This window comes from Mesoplodon bidens (genome assembly GCF_964165515.1).
Source record: "Mesoplodon bidens genome assembly, chromosome: X".
Taxonomy (NCBI): Eukaryota; Metazoa; Chordata; class Mammalia; order Artiodactyla; family Ziphiidae; genus Mesoplodon; species Mesoplodon bidens.
The window spans coordinates 124,999,801-125,013,829 of record NC_138163.1 but is presented as its reverse complement, the minus strand read 5'-3'; the positions used below and the strand labels follow the sequence as shown (position 1 = coordinate 125,013,829).

General features: G+C 37.2%; 1 protein-coding gene across 1 annotated transcript in view; it reads left to right on the top strand.

Moving 5' to 3' along the window:
* Window positions 1-14,029, top strand: part of PPEF1 (protein phosphatase with EF-hand domain 1) — a gene marked incomplete at its 5' end in the record, with an annotated part of 153,545 nt that overhangs the window by 94,671 nt on the left and 44,845 nt on the right. Inside the window, 1 exon segment of the mRNA XM_081223136.1 lies at window positions 87-133. Within this exon segment, the coding sequence (XP_081079262.1) occupies window positions 87-133 (47 nt within the window).

Below are 14,029 nucleotides of genomic sequence, written 5' to 3'. Positions count from 1 at the left end.
CGTATCTTTTCAAATTAGAGTTTTTGTCTTTTCAGTTTTTAAATTCTTGTTTCCTACTGAATAACGATTTTTCATTTCATTCCCAGGTGATTTGCATGGGAAACTGGATGATCTTTTTATGATCTACTATAAGGTAAATGATTATTTTGCTAAATATTTATATTTTTGTTGGGGGAAGGCAGTCCTAGGACAAATAACAATATTAATTTTATTAGGGATAGGTACAAATACAGATATAATAGGACAGTTTTTATCCAAGAAGTGGAAAGATTTGGGTTTTTTCACACGTTTCACAAAAAAATTTTAAAGATTTCATTTGGGTCTTTGTTTAATATTGTTGTTATCTGTAGATCCATTAGGATTTGTACCTGATTGTATTTATGTTCTTTATTACATGGCACATGTCTCGATGGCAGAGGAAGGGGAGGGAAACAGTGTGTTTTATTTTATTGTTATTTGGTTCAGAAGTGAGCATGCCACAGCAGTCTTCTCCTTCATTGTGCACTAATGATGCGTGAAGGGAGTCCCCCACAGCAAGCTCCAAACTGCTCTTCTCTTCTCCACCCTGATTCATCATTGCCAGGCTCAGCTGCTCTTCCAGTGCTATGACTCCTCTTCGTTGCTTGGGTTTTGTTTGCGGGAACCCACACAGAGGGCACAAAGCAGCTTGGCCAGCGTAGAGTTTCTCTGCATCTCTTTGATTGGATTCATTTCTTTCTCTGAGCCAGCAGTTGCAACCTAAATGTTTGCTTCTGGGATGATTGCATATAGAAAATTGATCCTGAGGTGACCTCTGCCTTCGCAGTGGTACCCCTTTGTCTCTCTTTTTGATTAATACATCATCCCCACAACTAGCATGTTGAATAATTGGGCACAGCATAGGTGTCTCAGATGGCCTGAAAGAAAATATATTCTGATTATTATGATGGGAAATCAATTTTACTCTTTGGGGACTGTGAGAGCTTGAGTAAGCCACATAACCTCCATGACCCTTAATTTCTTTTTTGGCTGCAATATTCTTTTTTCTTTTTTAAAATACTATTGACATATAGTTGATTTACAATATTGTGTTAGTTTCAGGTGTACAGGAAAGTGATTCGGATATCCGAATCACTTTCCTGTACACCTGAAACTATGCTACACAGTAAATCCTTTTTATTTACCTATTTTATATATAGTAGTGTATATCTGTTGATCCCATACTCCTAACTTATCTCTCCCCCCACTTTCCCCTTTGGTAACCATAATTTTGTTTTCTATGTCTGTGAGCCTGGCTCTGTTTTGTAAATAAGTTCATTGATATTATTTTTTAGATTCCACATATAAGTGATATCATATGGTATTTGTCTTTCTCTTTCTGACTTACTTCACTTAGTATGATAATCTCTAGGTCCATCCATATTGCTGCAAATGGCATTATTTCTTTTTTATGGCTGAGTAATATTCCATTGTGTATATATATATATATACCACATCTTATTTATCCATTCATCTGTCAACGGACACTTAGGTTACTTCCATGTCTTGGCTATTGTGAATAGTGATGCTATGAACATTGGGGTGCACATATCTTTTCACATTAGAGTTTTTGCCTTTTTCGGATATATGCCCAGGAGTGGGATTGCTGGATCATATGGTTACTATATTTTTAACCTTTTTTTTTTTTTTGGCTGTGTTGGGTCTCCGTTGCTGTGTGCAGGCTTTCTCTAGCTGTGGCGAGTGGGGGCTACTCTTCATTGCAGTGTGCGGACTTCTCATTGCGGTGGCTTCTCTTGTTACGGAGCACGGGCTCTAGGCACACGGACTTCAGTACTTGTGGTGCATGGGCTTCGTTGCTCTGCGGCATGTGGGATCTTCCCAGACCAGGGCTCAAACCCATGTCCCCTGCATTGGCAGGCGGATTCTAAACCACTGTGCCACCTGGGAAGTCCCTATTTTTAACTTTTTAAGGAACCTCCATACTGTTCTCCATAGTGGCTGCACTAATTTACATTCCCACCAACAGTGTAGGAGGGTTCCCTTTTCTCCACACCCTCTCCAGCATTTATTATTTGTAGGCTTTTTTATGATGGCCATTCTGACTGGTGTGAGGTGATACCTCATTGTAGTTTTGACTTGCACTTCTCTAATAATTAGCGATGTTGCGCATCTTTTCTTGTGCCTGTTGGCCATCTGTATGTCTTTTGGATAAATGTCTATTTAGTTCTTCTTTGGCTGCAGTATTCTTGAGCTTCCACCCCATAAGAGGTTGTCTTGTGAATAAAATAACAAAAATATCCAAAAGCAATTTTTAAAGTACTAAATTATAATAGAAATACAAGGTTTTCATTTCATTCATTCAGAATGGGAGCTTGGAAGGGAATGGAGGAAGCCAAACCAGGAGTGGATGAATGGAGCTAGCACTTAGGAAGAGATTCGGTTGAGACTGCAGGAGGCCTAAGCAAAGGTCTAGGGCCTGGTAGCCAGAGAGTGGGGTCAGGAGAAATAGAAGGCCATCCAGGTAGTGAGTTGGTGTCAGGAAGTCCAGCCAAAGGTTTGCCGGCAGGGAACTGAGGGTTCTGGTAAATAGGGCAATTCTGGAGATCAGCTACGGAATCCAGTCTGGGCAGGGAAGGAAGAGAGGCCAGGATGGCAACCAACTGGGAGAAATGGGTGGAATGAAGGATTGCCATGCTCTCTGAGGTCAGGGCAGGAGGCCCAGGAAGCAGGATGGGTGGGAAGTTGCAAGGGGAGCAGTCCTAGGGTATGAGTGGGTCCGAGGTGTTATCCAGAATGTGGGTGGCTGAAGTGAGTGAAAGAGAATATTAGGGATGAGGAGGTCAAGCAAGTGGAAAGCAGGTGTGTTAAGTGGGGTGGCCACAGGACTGAGAGATGAGATGCAGAGGAAGGAAGTTTAGTCGGATCTCATGGGCCTGGAAGGTGGAGAGGCTGGCAAAGTGTTAGTCTGTTGGTGGCTCTAAAGAACAAGTGGACCCGCCCCAGCTCCTGACCCTGAGGTCTCCATCCTGTGGAAGAGTGGGTCCTTTCCTTCCAGAGGGCTGCAGGAGTCAGGAGTCTTTCACCATCCCAAAGGGAGGCCCAGATTTCCAGAGGGAAGTCTTTCTGAATGAGTTGAAGGCAAAAGGGAGTTTATTTATGCAGTTTGAGGAATGAGATTTGTTTAAGTCTACATAGCACCATATAAATGTTCAGAAGTACAGTCCTACTATTTTTGACAATTACAGTCTGAGGAAGGAGGAGGGGGTGGAGGTATGTGGGGAATAAATAGCCACAACAGAAAATCTGGTAATTATTTTTCTAGAGGTCTTGGAAAATACAAAAAAGGGAAAATAGTTGAGTAAATTAAATGGGAAAAGTGACTTCCTAGGCAATTAGAAAATTTCTCAAGAGGTAGTTGAAGATATTAAGGTGCGATCAGGGAAAGGACTCTGGAGTAGATAGATGCAAAAAGAGAATGTTTCTTTAATTCCATTGGCAAAACTAAATGGAATATATAAAACTGGAAGGTGCTAATGTAAAGATTGAACAGGAGGAGGTGGGTGGTAAGAAGTACTATAAAAAGGACTAAAGGTGAAATTATAGCATTCACATGAAAGCAAGAAATATTTTGAGTGTTAACCAATGACGGTGTTCAGGAAGTAGAGATTGAGAGCCCAGTGATGAAAGAGTATGGAACTGTTTTTGGCCCCAAAGATATCACAGTTTAGGGGGGTAGGTCAACTAATGAAAAGACAAGACAGTTCAGGGTGAGACATGTTATAACTGGGGTAAGCAAGTTTCCAAGGGAGCACATTGGAGGGGCATCTAAGTCGTGGGAGACTTCCTGGAGGAGGTGACATTTAAGACAATCCCTTCAAAGAGTTTTAGTAATTTAGTAAGTGCCTAAATCATGAAGGAAAGTTTTGAAGGATCAGAAAAGATTTTATTCCCACACCCTTTTTGTGGTGTGCTGCAATAAATGATGGCATCCGTACCAGTGATCGTTTTTGATTGTTTTGACATTTTTGGTTTCTTTAATATTTGGTTGTCCTTACAAATTCTATCATTTAGCACCTTAAGACTAAGCTAGATAGTTTCAGCTCACAATCCTATCTGGATTTGAAGGGAATTCTTTCCTCTGGGTGCCACACGGTTAACCATGGCACACCTTTCCTAAAAGGGCATCCCAACTTTATATGGCTTCAAATATCATCAAGTGAAGCAATTTACATGGCATTAGTTAGGTCATATTTTTAGACTTTATTTTCTGAAATGGTTAATTTTAATCAGCCACTCTTGCTTAATTAGAGTGACCAATTTGGAATACTTCGTTCAGGGCCTTTTCCTCATTGACTAGAAAGCTTGAAATTTTAGACCAAGTTAGTTTGTTAAATTGATGCTGTGTGTGGAAACCTCCTACAGTTGAAAAAGAGCTGCACATGGACAGAGAGAAGCTAATTACCTCTCAACCCTGTGGGTGTCATACTGATGCTGTCCATGGAAGCCATGCAGCCTTCTTTTCCTTTTCTTTCTCTCTTCTCCACCATCCTCCACCCCACCCCCTATGCCCCAAATTTTCCGGCTGTGAAGGTCATTAAATATTTTCTTTTTTCTCTATTGCTGATATGCTTCCCACTGCCACAGTAGTCAATTCTTTACCTTTTGAGATTAAGGCAGTGTGTTATAATCAGAACAGATCTCTAAAATAGAGTTTGCAAAAGAAATAAAAATTAAAATAATGTGGAGTTGAGGTCCAGAGGTTACTGTTTGATGTGCCTCGGGAAAATGTCCAAAAATAATTGTGATAACTTCTAGATGTCTTATGTAAAATACTTCAGTGGGAAATAGGTCTCCTTATCTCTACTCAAGTTAATTAATTGTGATCTGCTGTTTTTTTCCCCCTGAAGGTCATCTAATGCTGTTCAGAGTTGTAGTTACCCCAGGTTTCCTGTATCTGTCAACTTGATCACCATGTCATAGATGGTTTGTTGTATATCAGCTGCAGAATAAGCCAGAGAGTTTGGTTTACTGGAACTGAGTGAAGGATGGGTTCCCTCAGCAGCAGTGTTTCCTTCTTTGAAGAAAATCCAGAGAATTTTCAGTAGCGTAGCTAGAAGCCTAAATATCCTAGAGACCCATGTCCCAGGAGACTTAGCTATATTTTTTATCTGTTTTCCAATTCTCTTATTATTCTAAGACTAAAACGTATTTGAACTCAGACTATAGAGTAATACAGCTAGTCCTGGATCAACAATGCAGTTCTTATACATCCAAATAAGTCTTGCCTTTGCCTTCAGAGGCTCAACACTTACAGAAGTTCAGTATATATTTAGGACTCCTTTTAGAATCACTTTCAGAGACAGTGACATTTTCTGTTGAACGAGCTTCATTATCACAAATCAATCTTTTGAAGATGTGTGATTTTTTGAAAAGGTTAAAACTTATTGGGTGTCAAGCGTGCCATGTAAGGTGGATGGCTTAGCTGACCCTTACTATTAGGGGCTTAAAATTAGGTTTGACTAAAGAAATTCAGTATTCATTGCTCATAGTAGAGGTGAAATACCTATAAAGTTTGGTTTAACTGGAGATGAGTTCTACTACCAGAAAATTGGTCATCCCAGTGGAAAATATGTTTACATATTTTCTCAAATTTTGACTGTTGCTTTTCTCAAATTTTGATATTAAGGTTTTATTGATCTTATGAAATAAATTGGAGAGATTTACATCATTTTCTATGGTTTGGAATTTAAATCCCTTGTTCTCAAACTTGGCTATACATTATAATCACCCAAGGAAATGGGGAAAAAAACTACTGATACCTGAGTCCCACTCCCAGAGATTCTGATGGACACCTAGGAGTCTCCATGTGATTCTAATGTGCAGCCAAGGATGGGAATCACTGGTTTAAGTAACATTAAAACTATTTGCTCTTGAAAATTGAGATAGAGCTTTGCTATAAAGCAACATGCAACCAATGCACTTTTGAAATTTTCTACTTCTTTTGAATCAGTTTTGGTAGCTTCTAATTTTCAAGAAAATCCTCCATTTCTCTAGATTGTCAAAGTACATTGCCACAGATGCCAATATTATATTCTCTCTCTCTCTCTCTCTCTCTCTCTATATATATATATATATATATATATATATATATATATAGTTTTAAAATTTACTTCTGTATATCTTTGTCTTTTTTCCAATCTTTAATCTTAAATTTATTCTCTTTTTTCACTTATCCTCAATCAGGCTCATGATGAGTTTTATCATCAATTTTATCAATTTGTTCTTTCAAAGAATCACCCTTTGGATTATATAGCTTTCATTTTTTTGTTTTCCATTTCATTAATTTCAGCTTTTAGCTTTATTTGATTGGTTTTATTTTTATTTTTCTAATGTCTTAAGATGAATAGTCTTTCATGTGCATCTTCTTTAATAATGAAGGCATTTAAGGCAATGCATCTTTTCTAATTTTAGTTTTAACTGAGCCTTCTGTTGAACTTGTATATTGCTATTAATTTCCTCTTTGATCCAATGGTTATTAAGACTACAATTTTTAATTTCCAAGGATCTTAATTCAAGAAGCTGGAATTTTTTGAATCATATTTTTATTTACTTCAGATTTTATTGGATTATGATACGAGAATGTGTTCTATGAAATGTTTCTTATTTTGAATTTGTTAAGGATTTCTTTGAAATCAAGTATATGATTGATTCTCATGAAGCCTCTGTGGACAAATGAAAAATTAATTGTATTCTCTATTCATAGGATGCAAAGTTCTTCATATATCTATCTATTAAGTTCATTAGTTATACAGTTGACCCTTGAACAATGCAAGAGTTAATCCACGAATAACTTATTGTCGGCCCTCTTCATTCGCAGTTCCTCTGTGTCCACAGATTCAACCAACCATGGACCATGTAGTACTGTAGTGTTTTTTTTTTTACCTATTATATAATGAAGTTTATTTTTTATTGGGGTATAGTTGTTTTACAGTGCTGTGTTAGTTTCTACTGTACAGTGAAGTGGCGTTGCCTGTGCTATACAGCAGGTTCTCAAGTACTGCAGTATTTACTATTGAAAAATATCTGTGTATAAGTGGACCCTTGCAGTTCAAGGGTAAACTGTATATTCAGTTTTTTCCATCTATATCTTTCTAAATATGTATATTGTATATTTCTGTGTAATAAATTACCCCAGTACTTAGTGGCTTAAAACTGCAAACATTTAGTATCTCACAGTTTCTATGGTTCAGAAATTTGAGTGCAGTTTAGCTGGGTGGTTCTGACTTAAGGTCTCTCATGAGCTAGGAATCAAGCTATTGGCCAGGGCTGCAGTCATTTGTAAGGTTGACTGGGGTTGGCAGACCCATTTCCAAGATTGCTGACTCACATGGCACAGCATTTCAGTTCCTTGCTGGCTGTTGACAAAACAGCCACATGGACCTCTCCACAGGGTACCTGAGTGTTCTCCATGACATAGCAGCTAGCTTTCCCCAGAGTGAGTGATCCAAGAGAGAGATCAGATAGGAGGCTGCAGTATCTTTTATGACTTAGTCTCCAAAGTTGCACACCATCACTTCTGCTTTTTCTTATTCCTTTCTTAAAAGCAAATCACTAAGTCCAGCCCACATTCAAGGAATGGTAAATTAGGCTTCACCTTTTAAAGGGAGTGTGAAATAATTTGTGGACATTATTTTAAACCAATAATTTGATGTGAATGATTTACTATGTTTGTATTTTTAAAAAAATCTTCTTGCATTTATAGTAGCTAAATATACAAAGCAAAAACTTGTTCTTTTGTTTATTGAATACAAGTTTATGAATTGTATCTTCTTTATAAAGTGCCTGTTATTGTGATATAATGTTGCTTTGTCATCATGTTTAGCACTTTTAATATTAAAAATTCCACTCTAATATTAATATTTGCATTTTTGCTTTTTCTTTGTTGTATTTACCTTGTTTTCAATCTCCCTTTATTTTTTTCATGTGTATTTCTCACAAACTATACATACCTGAGTTTTGTGTTTTAATGTAGTCTGGTAGTCTTGGTATTTTAATGGTAGAATTTAACCCACTCACATTTAGTATAACAACACATATTTTTGAAAAATGTCCTTCTATTCTACTTTGTCTACTATTTATTTCTCTTTGTTTCATCCTTTTTTCCTTTCTTTTTGCTCTTTTGGTGAAGTTTTTTAAATTATTGCTTTCTTTGGCATTTTTACTGTGCTTTTCCATTCATTAGTCATTGTCTTCCCATTCTTGACATTTCTAATAAATGATGTATGTATGTATACTTCTCAAATAGCTATAACTTTATTCCTCCACCATTAGCCTCTCTCTCCTCCAGTAAGACAAATGTATTTGTTTTCACATTTTCCATGTACATCCCCCATTCAGAGTGTTGTAGAGAATTTTACTTTTCTCCCTTCACCTCTCCTGCAAATCCTTAGCTATTGTTCATGCCATATTTTTAGTTCTTGACCATTATTAGATTTCCTTCATAGTATGTCTCTTCTATTTCTTGAATCCTTCCTTTGTACTTAAACACAATTTCCATATTATTGCTATTGATTTATATTTAATTATATATTTAAAGGTTCATTGTTCACATCTGTATTCTTTCCTCTTAGTCTTTCCCTGGCTTAAGGACTTTTTATTGTTACTGCTGTTATTTGGTTAGAATATTGTCTTGAGTATTTTCCTCTATGGGGCATGTGGGTGTTAGATTCTCTAAATGCAAGCTGCTTGAATGCAGGGACTTTGTATTGTTTACTTCTGTGTTTCTAACACCCCTAAAACTGTATCTAGTATATAACAAGCAATCAATACATGTTCATTGAGCATAGGAGTCATGAGCTCTTTCAAACTTCAGGCTGAAGTCTCTTTTTAACCATAGAAAATTCCCTCTCTTATTTATGTAATTATTGCCTCTTCTCCATCTGTTCCTTTTTCCTGATTCTGGAATGCTTATTATTGGCACATTAGTTCTCTTGGCTCTGAACTCTAATCTCTTACTCATTCCTCATGATTTCCATCATTTTGCCTTTTGCTCTGTGTGAGAGATTTTTTATCTGCTTGCTCTTTCAGGTCAGTAATGTATTTTTCAACCATTCTTTCTTTTTAGTTAGTGCCAATCTATTGCTATTTTAAATTTGCATAGCATATTTTTCATGCCAAGAATTATTAACTTTTTGTTCTTTATTTCATGGTACTCTTTAAAAATAAAAAGTGTCCTCTGTCTCCTCCAGCGGTCTTGTCTCATTAGGGGATCGCACTTTGGCAGATCTGATTGGTCTGCCTCTCTCTGGTTACTGGATCCCCTTAAGTACTAGGTTATTTCCATTTTTAATTTTCTGCTTAAGCTAGGTTAAGCCTCTCCATAGTTGGAGGCACAACACTTTCTACTCTTGCATCAAGAGTGTGAGAGGAAGTCTCTATGTTCCTAGGTGTCTCTAAATACAAGTATTAGTATTCTTTTAGCTTCAGAGATGTAAAAGAAGTTCTCCTATACTTTTTCTGGTAAGATCCACAGATCCCTCTCTCCCAAACAAGACCACACACATGCTCTGAGGCAGGGTCTCCCCTTGATCAAGGAGTCCCCATGTCCTCTCAGACCTAGTTCTTCATGGCTCTCTGCTGCTGCTCCTTGAGCCCCCTTCAGTCTTGGATATCCCAATAGACCCTATAGCCTTCAGCACCTCTCAGACTTTTCCAGCTTACTCATCCCAGCCAGCTGAAGGCTGAGGGAAGGAAGTGTATCAGAGATGCAGAATCATTCCCCTTTTCTTTAAGTTTTGATGACCAATAGCCTGTATTTTTATAACTGGCTCACACTATCTAAGCCCAGTGTGAATAAGGTTATGTGAGTTAATGTATAAGAAAATATAAAATAATGGGATCTTAAAAATAGAAATAATTTGGAGGCCATAATAAAACGAATCTCTTAATTTGTATGGTGCTTTATGGTTTTCGTGAAATTTTATACACAGTCTCATTTGAGTTCCAAAGTAGCCCTGTGTGATAGGTATGGAAGTTATCATTCTCATTTAACAGTTGAGGAAACTAGAGTTCATAAAGATCAAATAACTTGCCCAAGGATAGACACATGAGTAAAAGTGGAGCTGAATTAGAGAATAAGTCTTCTGGCCCAGAACACTACACCACTGCTTGCTTGTTTGTTTCCAGTTGCCTTCAGGACATGTTTCATTGCATAATGATTTCTGGAATCCCTAAGTTATTTGCTACAACTTGTTTTATATTTTTTCAACTACTTCTATCATACTGATCTGAAAATTTTTAAATGTATATAAATACTAGGTGATGAGTATAAAGTAATAAGATTTTCTTATGTAATTTGGACAGATCATCCAAAATGAAAATAAATAAGGAAACACAAGCTTTAAATGATACATTAAACAAGATGGACTTAATTGATATTTATAGGACATTCCATCCAAAAACAACAGAATACACATTTTTCTCAAGTGCTCATGGAACATTCTCCAGGATAGATCATATCTTGGGTCACAAATCAAGCCTTGGTAAATTTAAGAAAATTGAAATTGTATCAAGTATCTTTTCCGACCACAATGCTATGAGACTCGATATCAATTACAGGAAAAGAGCTGTAAAAAATACAAACACATGGAGACCAAACAATACACTACTTAATAACGAAGTGATCACTGAAGAAATCAAAGAGGAAATTAAAAAATACCTAGAAACAAATGACAATGGAGACACGACGACCCAAAACCTATGGGATGCAGCAAAAGCAGTTCCAAGAGGGAAGTTTATAGCAATACAATCCCACCTTAAGAAACAGGAAACACCTCGAATAAACAACCTAACCTTGCACCTAAAGCAATTAGAGAAAGAAGAACAAAAACATCCCAAAGTTAGCAGAAGGAAAGAAATCATAAAAATCAGATCAGAAATAAATGACAAAGAAATGAAGGAAACGATAGCAAAGATCAATAAAACTAAAAGCTGGTTCTTTGAGAAGATAAACAAAATTGATAAACCATTAGCCAGACTCATCAAGAAAAAAAGGGAGAAGACTCAAATCAATAGAATAAGAAATGAAAAAGGAGAAGTAACAACTGACACTGCAGAAATACAGATTACTACAAGCAACTCTATGCCAATAAAATGGACAACCTGGAAGAAATGGACAAATTCTTAGAAACGCACAACCTGCCAAGACTGAATCAGGAAGAAATAGAAAATATGAACAGACCAATCACAAGCACTGAAATTGAAACTGTGATAAAAAATCTTCCAACAAACAAAAGCCCAGGACCAGATGGCTTCACAGGCGAATTCTATCAAACATTTAGAGAAGAGCTAACACCTATCCTTCTCAAACTCTTCCAAAATATAGCAGAGGGAGGAACACTCCCAAACTCATTCTAGGAGGCCACCATCACCTTGATACCAAAACCAGGCAAGGATGTCACAAAGAAAGAAAACTACAGGCCAATATCACTGATGAACATAGATGCAAAAATCCTCAACAAAATACTAGCAAACAGAATCCAACAGCACATTAAAAGGATCATACACCATGATCAAGTGGGGTTTATTCCAGGAATGCAAGGATTCTTCAATATACGCAAATCAGTCAACGTGATACACCATATTAACAAATTGAAGGAGAAAAACCATATGATCATCTCAATAGATGCAGAGAAAGCTTTCGACAAAATTCAACACCCATTTATGATAAAAACCCTGCAGAAAGTAGGCATAGAGGGAACTTTCCTCAACATAATAAAGGCCATATATGACAAACCCACAGCCAGCATCGTCCTCAATGGTGAAAAACTGAAACCATTTCCACTAAGATCAGGAACAAGACAAGGTTGCCCACTCTCACCACTCTTATTCAACCTAGTTTTGGAAGTTTTAGCCACAGCAATCAGAGAAGAAAAGGAAATAAAAGGAATCCAAATCGGAAAAGGAGAAGTAAAGCTGTCACTGTTTGCAGATGACATGATACTATACATAGAGAATCCTAAAGATGCTACCAGAAAACTACTAGAGCTAATCAATGAATTTGGTAAAGTTGCAGGATACAAAATTAATGCACAGAAATCTCTGGCATTCCTATATACTAATGATGAAAAATCTGAAAGTGAAATCAAGGAAACACTCCCATTTACCATTGCAACAAAAAGAATAAAATATCTAGGAATAAACCTACCTAAGGAGACAAAAGACCTGTATGCAGAAAATTATAAGACACTGATGAAAGAAATTAAAGATGATACAAATAGATGGAGAGATGTACCATGTTCTTGGATTGGAAGAATCAACATTGTGAAAATGACTCTACTACCCAAAGCAATCTACAGATTCAATGCAATCCCTATCAAACTACCACTGGCATTTTTCACAGAACTAGAACAAAAAATTTCACAATTTGTATGGAAACACAAAAGACCCCGAATAGCCAAAGCAATCTTGAGAACGAAAAATGGAGCTGGAGGAATCAGGCTCCCTGACTTCAGACTATACTACAAAGCTACAGTAATCAAGACAGTATGGTACTGGCACAAAAACAGAAAGATAGATCAGTGGAACAGGATAGAAAGCCCAGAGATAAACCCACGGACATATGGTCACCTTATCTTTGATAAAGGAGGCAGGAATGTACAGTGGAGAAAGGACAGTCTCTTCAATAAGTGGTGCTGGGAAAACTGGATAGGGACATGTAAAAGTATGAGATTAGATCACTCCCTAACACCATACACAAAAATAAGCTCAAAATGGATTAAAGACCTAAATGTAAGGCCAGACACTATCAAACTCTTAGAGGAAAACATAGGCAGAACACTCTGACATAAATCACAGCAAGATCCTTTTGGACCCACCTCCTAGAGAAATGGAAATAAAGACAAAAATAAACACATGGGACCTAATGAAACTTAAAAGCTTTTGCACAGCAAAGGAAACCATAAACAAGACCAAAAGACAACCCTCAGAATGGGAGAAAATATTTGCAAATGAAGCAACTGACAAAGGATTAATCTCCAAAATTTATAAGCAGCTCATGCAGCTCAATAACAAAAAAACAAACAACCCAATCCAAAAATGGGCAGAAGACTTAAATAGGCATTTCTCCAAAGAAGATATACAGACTGCCAACAAACACATGAAAGGATGCTCAACATCATTAATCATTAATTAGAGAAATGCAAATCAAAACTACAATGAGATATCATCTCACACCAGTCAGAATGGCCATCATCAAGAAATCTAGAAACAATAAATGCTGGAGAGGGTGTGGAGAAAAGGGAACACTCTTGCACTGCTGGTGGGAATGTGAATTGGTACAGCCGCTATGGAGAACGATATGGAGGTTCCTTAAAAAACTAAAAATAGAACTACCATATGACCCAGCAATCCCACTACTGGGCATATACCCTGAGAAAACCATAATTCAAAAAGAGACATGTACCAAAATGTTCATAGCAGCCCTATTTACAATAGCCCGGAGATGGAAACAACCTAAGTGTCCATCATCGGATGAATGGATAAAGAAGATGTGGCACATATATACAATGGAATATTACTCAGCCATAAAAAGAAATGAAATTGAGCTATTTGTAATGAGGTGGATGGACCTAGAGTCTGTCATACAGAGTGAAGTAAGTCAGAAAGAGAAAGACAAATACTGTATGCTGACACATATATATGGAATTTAAGAAAAAAAAATGTCATGAAGAACATAGGGGTAAGACAGGAATAAAGACACAGACCTACTAGAGAATGGACTTGAGGATACGGGGAGGGGGAAGGGTAAGCTGTGACAAAGTGAAAGAGCGGCATGGACATATATACACTACCAAACGTAAGGTAGATAGCTAGTGGGAAGCAGCCGCATAGCACAGGGAGATCAGCTCGGTGCTTTGTGAGCGCCTGGAGGGGTGGGATAGGGAGGGTGGGAGGGAGACGCAAAAGGGAGGGGATATGGAAACATATGTATATGTATAACTGATTAAATTTGTTATAAAGCAAAAAATTAAAAAAAAAGTAATTTGAAATC